Raw genomic sequence first — 13,662 nt, 5'->3', positions numbered from 1 at the left:
ACAATAACAGTGGTTCACCACATTAAGTTTGTGCGCAATGCTACAGATGGACAGCGGACTGGCTATTTATTTGTCTTATTTGTAAATTTATTCTTTGCTAATTGGAAGATATTACCGATCTTCGCATCCTCTTATGCCCTTGTAATAGCGTGCGCCTTTGGGTTCTTCAGCCATGTGACACATCATATTTGACGTTTTATTCATTTTTCCTGAGCATATTCCCTTTTTAGGCCAAGTATTGAAGTGATCAAATGACATGTTGAATGTATTTGGCTTGTTGTTGAGTTTAAAAACTTGAACTTGTGTGCAGGAATCTAATTGATGCCTTGCTGGGTACTGAATCATCCTGATCATATATTACTGTAGTGAATTTATGTTTCACAAAACATAAAAATGGTTGGAAAATCATTGCTGTTTTAACATTGATAGTTTGTAAGAATCAATATCCTTGTAGCACTTGCTTCATTTATGAATCGGCATCAGCAAACTAAATCAGTTGGATTCAATGGTTAGCGAAAGACAAATTGTTTGCAATGAATGTATTCAAGAAAAGTTATTTAATATTGGAATGAGGAATTAATGCCCAAACCGCCCCCTCACCCAACCTACAAAAGAAATCCACCCTTTCTATTGAGGAAATAGTGTCACCACTAATCCTGCATTTGAATTATTCACTCGCTTCCTGTCCACCAGTTAATCTTCACAAATGTAAAGCTTTGTTCAGGATACTAAAATGCTTTAATCCAATTGTTTCCTTTTTAATTCTAGGTACATGTATTGGACAGATTGGGGAGAAGTGCCAAAGATAGAACGAGCTGGAATGGATGGTACAACACGATCAATTATAATTGACAATAACATTTACTGGCCAAATGGACTGACTTTGGATTATGAAGAAGAAAAATTATACTGGGCAGATGCTAAGCTAAGCTTCATCCATCGATCAAACTTTGATGGAAGCATCCGGTAGGTCTTTCCAAAATGAGAAAAAATCAAGTTAAATTCTTTATTTGCAATTATTGAGGCTTATGACATGTCTGTTGAATGCAGTTCGGCAGTTGGAGTTCTTCATATAAATGGTAGAAAACAAGTTCTTTGTTTCCGTTAAAAAGAGAGCTTCCAGGAAACATTTTTCATGGTGCGCTGAAGAAGACTACAAACCGGACGTACAAATGCATTTAAAAACTAAAATGAAATTTCAGTGGAAGGAATTCAAAAATGAAATTTGAAATCAGAATAGTCATGGAATATAAAGTTCTCCCCAGATGTTTCTTTCTTGTGCAATATATATATAATTGGCTGGAATTTAGATAATTTATTACAAATCTGTAAGTCCAAAAGCTGCCTCAATGAACTGTATTGTTTTATTTGCACGTGAAAGCAAGTGTTACGGAATCCACACTTCCAACATTCCGTAACTGACCAGACGACACGCTGAACACTTTTTACTGGTTATTCACGTAGGGAAGTCGAATCCATAAAAATGGTATACAAGCTTCCCGAACAATACATAACCTAAAGGTATAAGAACTGAGTACTTTACATTTTACAATTGGAAGTATAGTGATCAATATCCAATTACAACTGGGTAGCACACGTGGCTAAGCACTGTGGCTTCACAGCGCCAGGGTCCCAGGTTCGATTCCCGCTGGGTCACTCTCTGTTTGGAGTCTGCATGTTCTCCCCGTGTCTGCGTGGGTTTCCTCCGGGTGCTCCAGTTTCCTCCCACAGTCCAAAGACGTGCAGGTTAGGTGGATTGGCCATGCTAAATTGCCGTTAGTGTCCAAAAAGGTTCAGAGGGGTTATTGGGTTATGGGGATAGGGTGGAAGCGAGGGCTTAAATGGGTTGGTGCAGACTCGATGGGCCGAATGGCCTCTTTCTGCAATGTATGTTCTATGTATGTAGTAGTTCTGATTACTTCAGTTGTGTCTTACAATTATATTTAAGCATCTATACACTTGCCTAATTACAATATCCAATAACTGCCAAAGCACGTCTACCATGATATTGTTCACTCATTAGCAAACCTACACATCTGTGGTCCTTGACCGTTATAACAATAGAACATTACAGCGCAGTACAGGCCCTTCGGCCCTCGATATTGCGCCAACATGTGAAACCACTCTAAAGCCCATCTACACTATTCCCTTATCGTCCATATGTCTATCCAATGACCATTTAAATGCCCTTAGTGTTGGCAAGTCCACTACTGTTGCAGGCAGGGCATTCCACGCCTTTACTACTCTCTGAGTAAAGAACCTACCTCTGACATCTGTCTTATATCTATCGCCCCTCAATTTAAATCTATGTCCCCTCGTGCTAGACATCACCATCCGAGGAAAAAGGCTCTCACTGTCCACCCTATCTAACCTTCTGATCATCTTTAATGCTTCTATTAAGTCACCTCTTAACCTCTCTCTAATGAACACAGCCTCAAGTCCCTCAGCCTTTCCTCATAAGATCTTCCCTCCATACCAGGCAACATCCTGGCAAACCTCCTCTGCACCCTTTCCAATGCTTCCACACCCTTCCTTCATTAAAAAAAAAATGTTTTTATTAAGATTTTTTCAATAACTATTTTCTACCTTACAACCCCCCCCCCCCCCCCCCCCCCCCCGTAACAAAAAGAAGAAAAAAGAACTCGCGTGGCAAGACATGAACATGGCAAGCCAATAAGATACAAAACTTTGTACAGTGGATTCTTCCAGTACATGTCAGTTTCCGGATCCTACCATGTGTTTTCTTGCTCAAATGCCCCCCAGAACCCCCCCCACCCCTCTAGTGCCAGGCATGACCAAAACATATGGACATGGTTCGCCGGACTTCCTGAGCACCTCGTACATCTGTCCTCCACCCCAAAGAACCTACTCAGCCTCGCCCCCGTCATATGCGCTCTATGAACCACCTTAAATTGTATCAGGCTAAGCCTGGCACACGAGGAAGAGGAATTAACCCTACTTAGGGCATCAGCCCATAGCCCCTCCTCAATCTCCTCCCGCAACTCCTCCTCCCATTTACCCTTCAGCTCCTCTACCAAAGCCTCCCCCTCTTCTTTCATCTCCTGGTATATCGCCGACACCTTGCCCTCCCCGACCCATACGCCCAAAATCACCCTATCTTGAATCCCCTGTGCGGGGAGTAGCGGTAATTCCCTCACCTGCCGCCTCACAAACACCCTCACTTGCATGTACCTGAAGGTGTTTCCTGGGGGTAGCCCAAACCTCTCCTCCAGCGCCCCTAAGCTCGCAAACGTCCCGTCAATGAACAGGTCCCCCATTCATCTAATCCCTACCCGATGCCAGCTCTGAAATCCCCCGTCCATCCTTCCTGGGACAAACTGATGGTTGTCTCTAATCGGGGACCACACCGAGGCTCCCGTCGCACCCCTATGCCGTCTCCACTGCCCCCAGATCCTTAGCGTTGCCGCCACCACCGGGCTCGTGGTATACCTTGTCGGCGAGAGCGGCAGCAGTGCCGTCACCAGCGCCACCAGGCTTGTTCCTTTGCAGGACGCCATCTCCAACCTCTTCCACGCCGCCCCCGCTCCCTCCATCACCCACTTACAGATCATTGCCACGTTGGCTGCCCAATAGTAACCAGCCAAATTCGGCAACGCCAACCCTCCTCTATCCCTGCTACGCTCTAAGAACCCCCTCCTTACCCTCGGGGTCTTGCTTGCCCGTAATGCTCCTGCTTGCCCTCTTAAAAAAGGCCTTAGTGATCACAATTGGGAGGCATTGGAATACAAAAAGAAATCTCGGGAGGACCACCATTTTAACCGACTGTACCCTACCCGCCACGAGAGTGGCAACATGTCCCACCTTTTAAAATCCTCCTCCATCTGTTCCACCAACCGCGACAAATTAAGTTTGTGCAGTGCCCCCCAGCTCCTAGCTACCTGAATCCCCAAGTATCGAAAGCTCCTTTCCGCCCTCCTCAACGGTAGGTTGTCTATCCCTCTTCCCTGGTCACCCGGATGGATCACAAAGAGCTCACTCTTTCCCACATTGAGCTTATAGCCCGAAAAGTCTCCAAACTCCCGTAGGATCTGCATAACCTCAACCATCCCCTCCACTGGATCCGTCACATACAGCAACAGGTCGTCTGCATACAGCGACACTCGATGTTCCTCTCCCGCTCGAACCACCCCCTTCCATTTCCCCGACTCCCTTAACGCCATGGCCAAAGGTTCAATTGCTAGTGCAAACAGCAGAGGGGACAGGGGGCACCCCTGCCTCGTCCCTCGACATAGCCGGAAATACTCCGACCTCCGCCGATTCGTGACCACACTCGCCACCGGGGCTTTATACAGGAGCTTAACCCAACTGATAAACCCTCCCCCGAACCCAAACCTCCTCAACACTTCCCAGAGATACTCCCACTCTACCCGATCGAAGGCCTTCTCCGCGTCCATGGATGTCTCTATCTCCACTTCTCCCTCCACCGATGGCATCATTATCACATTTAGGAGCCTTCGCACATTAGTATTTAACTGCCTACCCTTTACGAATCCTGTCTGGTCCCCCGGGACACAGTCCTCAATCCTCATGGCCAACATTTTTGCCAGCAACGTAGCATCTACATTAAGGAGCGAGATCGGTCTATACGACCCACATTGCAATGGGTCCTTATCCCGCTTCAAGATCAAAGAGATCGTCGCCTCCGACATTGTCGGGGGCAGGGTCCCCCCCTCCCTTGATTCATTGAAGGTCCTTACCAGCAACGGGGCTAACAGGTCTACATATTTCCTGTAGAACTCCACCGGGAACCCATCCGGCCCTGGGGCCTTCCCTGCCTGCATGCTCCCCAGTCCTTTAACCAGCTCCTCCACCCCAATTGGCGCCCCCAAACCAGCCACCTCCTGCACCTCCACCCTTGGGAACCTCAACTGATCCAAGAATCGCCGCATCCCCTCTTTTCCCCCTGGGGGCTGGGACCTAATCGGTTCCTCATAAAAGGCCTTAAAAGCCTCATTCACTTTCCCTGCACTCCACACCGTAGTTCCCCTGCCATCTTGGACTCCACCTATTTCCCTCGCTGCCATCCCCTTACGGAGCTGGTGTGCCAATATCTGGCTCGCCTTCTCCCCATATTCGTATATTGCCCCCTGTGCCTTCCTCCACTGTGCCTCTGCCTTCCCTGTGGTCAACAGGTCGAACTCTGTCTGCAGACTTCGTCTCTCTGAGTAGTCCCTCATCCGGAGCCTCTGCATAGCTCCTGTCCACCCTTAAAATCTCCCCCACTAACCTCTCCCTTTCCCTGCCCTCTCTCTTCACCCTGTGAGCCCTGATGGAGATAAACTCTCCCCTGACCACCGCCTTCAGCGCCTCCCATACTACTCCCACCTGCACCTCCCCGTTGTCGTTAGCCTCCAGATAACTTTCAATACACCCCCACACCCTCCCGCACACTTCCTCGTCTGCCAGCAGTCCCACCTCCACAACGGGCGTTGGTCCCTCTCCTCCCCCAACTCCAGCTCCACCCAGTGCGGGGCATGGTCTGAAATGGCTATGGCCGAATACTCTGTTCCCTCCACTTTCGGGATCAATGCCCTGCCCAGAACAAAAAAATCTATCCGGGAGTAGGCCTTATGAACGTGGGAGAAAAAAGAAAATTCTCTGGCAAAAGGCCTGGCAAATCTCCACGGATCTACTCCCCCCATCTGATCCATATACCCCCTAAGCACCTTGGCCGCAGCCGGCCTCTTCCCCGTCCTAGATCTGGAACGATCTAATGCTGAGTCCAGCACCGTGTTAAAATCCCCACCCATTATCAAACTCCCTATCTCCAGGTCTGGAATACGCCCCAACATCCGTTTCATGAATCCAGCATCGTCCCAGTTCGGGGCGTATACATTCACCAGCACCACCTCCGTCCCCTGCAACCTACCACTCACCATCACGTATCGACCTCCCTTGTCCGCTACTATGTTCTTGGCCACAAACGACACCCCCTTTCCCACCAGTATTGCCACCCCTCTATTCTTCGCCTCCAGCCCCGAATGGAACACCTGTCCCACCCATCCCTTCCTTAACCTGACCTGATCTGCCACCTACAGATGTGTCTCCTGAAGCATGACCACGTCTGCCTTCAGTCCCTTTAGGTGCGCGAACACTCGGGGCCTCTTAACCGGCCCATTTAGGCCTCTCACATTCCACATGATCAGCCGGATTGGGGGGGTTACCCCCCCACCGGCTAGCCATCTCCTATCTTAGGCCAGTCCCGTGCTCGCGCCTCCCGCACCCTCAGTCCCCCAGGCGTGGGACCCCCGCCCCGTTCACCTTTTCCATTTTCAGTTTCCCCTCGGACAGTGCAGCAGCAACCCTAGAATACCCCCCTCCCCCCCCGGCTAGATCCACATCTAGCTCTTTTGCTCCCCCCATATTACTTCCGTGAGTCAGCTGACGTCTGCTGACCCCGGCTTCCCCCGCCTTCCCGTTGATCTCCCCCGTGTGGGAGTCTCTCCTCCTCCTTACCTTCCTCCATCCCCCCCCCTTTTTGGCGCGGGAAAAAGCCCGCGCTTTCCTGAGCCAGCCCCGCCCCCTATGGCGCAGTTCCTATTGCGGCCATTATCCCAGTTCCCTCATCCCCGAGTCTCACCTCCCTCCAGCACCGACGCCCACATTCCCCATCATCATCATCTTGTCCACAGAAAAGCAAAAAGGAAATTTTAGGAAGTTTAACCAGGACTCTACCCACATCCCCATCCATCATCCCACCCATGCAATATTCTTTACCCATATTTACAACCCCCTGTACAACCACATCTCCTCAGTTCGAGTCCAGTTTTTCCATCTGAATAAAGGTCCAAGCCTCTTCTGGCGTTTCAAAATAATGGTGTCGGTCCTGATAAGTGACCCACAGTCGCGCAGGCTGCAGCATGCCGAACCTGACTCTTTTTTTATGCAGCACCGCCTTGGCCCGGTTGAAGCCAGCTCTCCTCTTTGCCATCTCCGCGCTCCAATCCTGCTATACTCGGATCACCGCGTTCTCCCATCTACTGCTCTGCACCATCTTGGCCCATCTCAGAACACTTTCTTTGTCCGCGAAGCGGTGGAACCTTGCCACTGTCGCCCTTGGTGGCTCATCTACCTTGGGTCTCCTCGCCAGGACCCGATGAGCTCCTTCCAGCTCCAGGGGGGTCGGCCTCCGCACCCATCAGCGAATGGAGCATTGTACTCGCGTACGCCCCGGCATCAGCTCCCTCCACTCCTTCGGGAAGACCCAGAATCCAGAGGTTATTCCTTCTCGACCTGTTCTCCAGGACCTCAATTCTCTCGGCCCACCTCCTGTGCACCGCCTCGTGCGCCTCCATTTTTACCGCCAGGCCCAGGATCTCGTCCTCGTTGGTGTTCACTTTCTCATTCACCACACGAAGCTCCACCGCCTGGGTCTTCTGGGCCTCCTTCAGCCCCTCGATCGCCAACAGCATCGGCGCCAGCACCTCCTTTTTCAGCTCCTCCACACATCGCTTGAGGAACTCCTGCTGGTCTGGCCCCCACGCTGCTCGCTCTCCACCCTCCGCCATCTAGTTTTTTTCCCCTCGTTTTGATCTCTGCTCCAGGGCCTCTTTCCTCGTCGCTCCACTGCTGATCTCTGCCATATATTGTGAGGGGGGACCTCACTGCACCTTCTCACATGGGATTAAATCAAAACAGCTCCGTTGGGGCTCCTCTGGAGAGCCCGAATGTCTGTAGTCGTGGGAGCTGCCGAAACGCGCGGCTTAGCTCCGCATCGCCGCAACCGGAAGTCTTCTACATCCTTCCTATAATGCGCCGACAAGAACTGCACGCAATACACCAAATGTGGCCGCACCAGAGTTTTGTACAGCTGCAACATGACCTCGTGGCTCCGAAACGCAAACCCTCTACCAATAAAAGCGAACACACCGTACGCCTTCTTAACAACCCTATCAACCTGGATGGCAACTTTCAGAGATCGATGTACGTGGACACCGAGATTTCTCTGCTCATCCACACTGCCAAGAATCTTACCATTAGCCCAGTACTCTGTATTCCTGTTACTGCTTCCAAAATGAATCACCTCACACTTTTCTGCATTAAACTCCATTTGCCACTTCTCAGCCCAGCTCTGCAGCTTATCTGTGTCCCTCTGTAACCTGCAACATCCTTCCGCACTGTCCACATCTCCACCGACTTTAGTGTCATCCGCAAATTTACTCACCCATCCTTCTAAGCCCTCCTCTAGGTCATTTATAAAAATAACAAACAACAGTGGCCCCAAAACAGATCCTTGTGGTATACCACTAGTAACTGGACTGCAGGCTGAACATCAACCACTACCCTTTGTCTTCTTACAGCTAGCCAATTTCTGATCCAAACCGCAAAATCACCCTCAATCCCATGACTCCGTATTTTCTGTAATAGCCTACCGTGGGGAACCTTATCAAACGCTTTACTGAAATCCATATGCACCACATCAACTGCTTTACCCATGTCCACCTGTTTGGTCACCTTATCAAAGAACTCAATAAGGTTTGTGAGGCACGACCTACCATGTTGACTATCTCTAATCAAATTATTCCTTTCTAGATGATTATAAATCCTATCTCTTATAATCCTTTCCAAGACTTTGCCCACAACAGAAGTAAGGCTCTCACTGGTCTATAGTTACCGGGGTTGTCTCTACTCCCCTTCTTGAACAAGGGGACAACATTTGCTATCCTCCAGTCTCCTGTAGACAGGATTCCTGTAAGTCCTGTTATCTTGAGCAATGACTTGTAACCTCCTTATGGGCTATCAAAGTTTCTCCTTGTCCATTGTTTTTGCAGGTAGAGCAGTTTCACAGGAACTCTGCTGCATGCAATGATTTTAACTCTTTCAGCAAGGATTTACTGACCACCATGCTAATTAAAAAAAAAACTATTGTCAATATTACAAATGATAAAACAATTTTAATGACTACAAATATATAGCTGTGTTCATGTAACTGGTAACTGTAAGGTATTGAAATTAATCAAATTTGAAGACTTACTGACAGGTATCTGTTCACTGCCTAATTTTTCAAAACGGGCTAGTGATGGATTTGCCTAATGAAAGCTCTTTATTTCCTGGGAATGACTTGACTCTGATGCATAATCCTAACTGTTCCAGATATACCCGATCTCTGGTAATGAGTGATGAGTCTGAGATCAAAGTTGAAGTTTGGGATAGTTTGCAATTTATTTTAAAGATCCACTTTTGTTGAATACAAATTTTTTTCTGTATCAGGGAAGAATCCTTTTGAATTCTGTAGTGTGTTTTCCATCATGCTGAGTACTTTGGCTGGGGCCACATGGGAACGATGTAGATCTTTCCAAAATGGAATGGTTGTGGCTAACTTCAGTACTCATCTGGCATATGTAAGTCATTCCTTGTACGTACATTCATGAGATTTGAGGCAGTTTTGTTCTGCCATTTTGTTTCCTGTGTCTTTATCTCGACGAAGATGGTCTTCCATTTCACCTCCACAAATGCGTATTTATATCGTAAGAAGGAAGGTCTTGGTTTTCAAACATCATTTTAAAAACAATCCGTGGTGGAATAGTTTTGGAATTTTAACACTTTTTTTGAGCATCCTTTTGTCTAAGCATTTAAAAATAAACAAAGTTTAACCCCGTGTTTGCACGGGTTTCCTCCGGGTGCTCTGGTTTCCCCACACAAGTCCCGAAAGACGTGCTTGTTGGGTGAATTGGACATTCTGAATTCTCCCTCTGTGTGACTGAACAGGCGCCGGAATGTGGCGACTAGCGGCTTTTCACAGTAACTTCATTGCAGTGTTACTGTAAGCCTATTTGTGACAATAAAGATTATTATTATTACTAGGCCCCAAAGTGGGCCCCAATAGGGGCTGGTTTAGCACACTGGGCTAAATCGCTGGCTTTTAAAGCAGACCAAGGCAGGCCAGCAGCACGGTTCAATTCCCGTACCAGCCTCCCCAAACAGATGCCGGAATGTGGCGACTAGGGGCTTTTCACAGTAACTACATTGAAGCCTACTTGTGACAATAAGTGATTTTAATTTCATTTCATTTCAAGTGCTAACTTAAGAGGAACATAATTAGTTGCAGGTACATGGTTTGTTACCCTTAGTTTAGACTGGTTGTGAGGTGATTTATTCGAGGTATTTAAAATGATTAAGGGATTTTATAGGGTAGATGGAGAGAAACTTATTTGTTCTTGTGGAGGGATCCAGAACTAGAAAGTATAATTTTGCACTTCGAGCTCAGCCATTCAGGCGTGAAGTCACAAAATACTTTTGTTCTTGCAACAGTTAGTGCAAATTTAAAATTTCTTCACCGGACAGTGCATGGATGTTTTAGATAAATATTTGTTGGGTAAGGATGTCAAGGGACTTGAAGCAAAGGCAGGTAAGTGGAGTTGTGACACAGGTCAACCATGATTGAAACAAATGTCGGAAAAGACTCCAGGGGCTGAGGCCCGCCCGCTGTCCCACAAATTAATTAATATCACTTCTGGATTCTCTAGCTGCTTGTTTTTATTGGGGTCTCACGTTTGGCTTTTTGTTTTATTGTTGAGGATCATCAATGATCCCTATTTAGTTGTGTGCTTGCTTATGTATTCCCCCACTCCTAGCACTCCCAGCAAAATTAAACATTGGTGACGCAGTTTAGTCTACATGTGGTTGGTTAATTGTAACTATCATGGAAAGCAGGAAGAAGAAGGCAAAATAATATGCAGAGAATGTTAAAGGATGGCGAGTAAAGTGGGGGAAGAGAGCAGCTGATAACTAAAAATATTGGAAGAAAAGTAAAATGAAGCAAGGAAACAGCATTGGAAAAAGTAAACCGTGTGAACAAGAGTATAATGCAGATAGATTGAAGGCAATTTCCTGATTTAAAATGTCTACATCCAAGGCAGAGAGATTTATGTACAAAATGTTTTCAGGTTATGGCGGCAGCGGAGGGGAGGGAAACAGGTGGTTGTGGCATTGGGCGCTGAGAAAGCGTTTGACCGGGTAGAATGGGGGTACTTGATGGCAATTCTGGAGCGGTTTGGGATTGGACCACGGTTTGTGGACTGGGTAAAGCTACTATATAAGGAGCCAAGGGCGAGTGTCCGCACAAACAACGTCAGCACGGGATATTTTTCTCTCCACCGTGGGACTAGGCAGGGATGTCCTATGTCCCTCCTGTTGTTCGCCCTTGCGATTGAGCCGTTGGCCATTGCATTAAGAAGTTTGGGGGTATGCAAAGGGATAATGCAGGGGGTGGGGGGGGCGGAGGATAGAGCATAGGGTGTCCTTAGATGCCGATGATTTGCTGTTATACGTGTCGGAACCGAGTGTGTCAATAGGGGGAGTATTGGAGTTGCTTTGGGTGTCTGAGTCTTTCTCGGGGTAGAAATTTAATTCAGACAAGTGAGTATTTAGCGGTGTCTCGGCCGGGGGTGGGGGGCCGCCATTCCGTAGGGCAGGGATTCACTTTATATATCTGGGGGTGCAGGTTGCTCGGGATTGGTGGGGGGGGGGCGCTGCTCCATAGGTACAATATTTCTAGTTTGGTAGGGAGAGTGAGAACTGATCTGGCAAGGTGGGATGGTCTCCCTCTGTCACTGGCGGGTCAGGTACAGGCGATTAAAATGAGCGTGTTGCTGCGATTTTTGTTTATTTTTCAATGCCTGCCGATTTTCCTGCCAACGGCAATTTTTAAGAGAGATTGAAGGAATGATTACCTCGTTCATATGGGGAAGTAAGGTCCTCTTGTGCAAGGATGAGCCTGATGCAGTTTAAGGTGGTGCACAGGGTGCATATGATTCAGGCGAGAATGAGTGGGTTCTTTCAGGGGGTAGCAGATGAGTGTGAGAGGTGTGGGCGGGGGCCAGCGAATCACTTGCACATGTTTTGGGGTTGTGGAAAATTGGGAAGATTCTGGGCGGGAGTGTTCGCGGTCTTAGCCAGGATAGTGGAGGTGGACCCGGACCCTTTGCTGGCGATATTTGGGGTTTCAGAGAAGCCGGAGCTCATGGAGAGGAGGAAGGCCGATGTCACGGCCTTCGCCTCTCTGATTGCACGGCGGCGAATTTTGCTGGAGTGGCGGTCGGCATCGCCACCGGGGGTAGCGGCTCGGCTGGGTGACCTGTACGACTTCCTGCGGTTAGAGAAGATAAAGTATGAGTTAAGGGGCTCTTCAGGGGGGTTTGAGGAAAGGTGGGGGATGTTTGTGACCGTGTTTGAGGGGCAGTTCAGAAATGGTTGGCGGGGGGGGGGGGGGGTGAGAAAATCTGTACAGGCTGTATAGTTGATTGTTGGGAAGTATGTTTCCCGGGGTGTTTATTCGCTGTGACCTGTTTTGATAAATGTTTGGAATAAAATACATTTTTTTTAAAATGGGGAAGGAAGATGGCTAGAGTTAGAAAGGTGCTGCTACAGAGGGGAAGGCAGTCAGGGGCTTTGGATCTTCTGAACCTGATGTAATATTACTGGCGGCGAACATGGAGAAGGTGTGGAGCTGGGTCAGAGTGGTGGATTCCCAGTGGGTCAGAATGGAGGAGAACTTGTGTAGGGGGTCGGGGTTGAAGGTGCTAGCAACAGCGCCGCTCCCGATGGCCCCGGGGAAATACTCGGGGAGTCCGGTAGTAATAGCATCGTTGAGAATTTGGAGGCAGTTTCGCCAACACTTCTGATTGGGGGCAGGGTGAAGGGTAATGCCGATTCGGGGGAATCACAGATTGGAGTCAGGGATGTGGGATGGGAATTTTCGGAGACGGGAGCAGAAGGAAGTTAGGGCACTAAATGATTTGTTTCTAGGGGATTGGTTTACAGGATTGAAGAAGCTTGGAGCGAAGTATGGGCTGGAACAGAGGGAAATGTTTCGATAAATGCAGATTCAAGACTTTGCCAAGAAGGAGATACAGAGCTTCCCAGTGGAGACGGCCTCTACATTGCTGGAGGAGGTGCTAATGACAGGGGGGGACTGGAGAAGGGGGTAGTATCAGCGGTTTAAGGGGTTATTTTGGAAGAGGAGAAGGCACCGCTGGAAGGGATCAAAGCAAAGTGGGAGGAAGAGTTGGGAGAGGGTATGGAGGAGGGATTCTGGTGTGAGGACCTCCGGAAAGTGAACGCCTCCACCTCTTACGCGAGGTTGAGGCTGATACTGTTGAAGGTGGTATATAGAGCACACTTCACAAAGGCAAGGATGAGCTGGCTCTTTGAGGGGTATAAGATGTGTGTGAACGTTGCGGGATGGGAAGGGGGGGAGGTGCGCAAACCACTTTCATCTGTTTCGATCCTGTCCAAAGCTGGAGGATTACTGGAGGGAGGTTTTTAGGGTAATCTCTAAGGTGGTGCACGTGAAACTGGACCCGGGCCCTCGGGAGGCCATATTCGGGGTGTCAGATCAGCCAGGGTCGGAAACGGGTGCGGAGGCAGATGTCGTAGCCTTCGTCTCGTTGATTGCCCGAAGGCAGATCCTGTTGGGGTGGAGGTCAACCTCTCCACCCTGTGCCCTGGCGTGTGGGGGGACCTGCTGAAATTCTTAACTCTTGAGAAGGTGAAGTTTGAACTGAGGGGAGGGATGGAGGGGTTCTACAATTCACGGGCGTTATTCATTATGCACTTTCGAGAATTGGATGACGTTGAACATGGGGAGGGGGTTGGGGATGACGACTGTGTATGTTGATAGAACATAGAACATAGAACAAT

General features: G+C 48.6%; 1 protein-coding gene across 1 annotated transcript in view; it reads left to right on the top strand.

Annotated features, from left to right (window-relative positions):
- Window positions 1–13,662, top strand: part of lrp6 (low density lipoprotein receptor-related protein 6) — a 218,511-nt gene that overhangs the window by 114,844 nt on the left and 90,005 nt on the right. The window contains exon 2 of the mRNA XM_072485350.1: window positions 769–966. Coding sequence (XP_072341451.1) covers window positions 769–966 — 198 coding nt within the window. The remainder of the gene's footprint in view (window positions 1–768; window positions 967–13,662) is intronic.

Source organism: Scyliorhinus torazame, chromosome 19 (genome assembly GCF_047496885.1).
Source record: "Scyliorhinus torazame isolate Kashiwa2021f chromosome 19, sScyTor2.1, whole genome shotgun sequence".
Lineage (NCBI taxonomy): Eukaryota > Metazoa > Chordata > Chondrichthyes > Carcharhiniformes > Scyliorhinidae > Scyliorhinus > Scyliorhinus torazame.
This window is presented reverse-complemented; position numbering and strand designations above follow the sequence as displayed.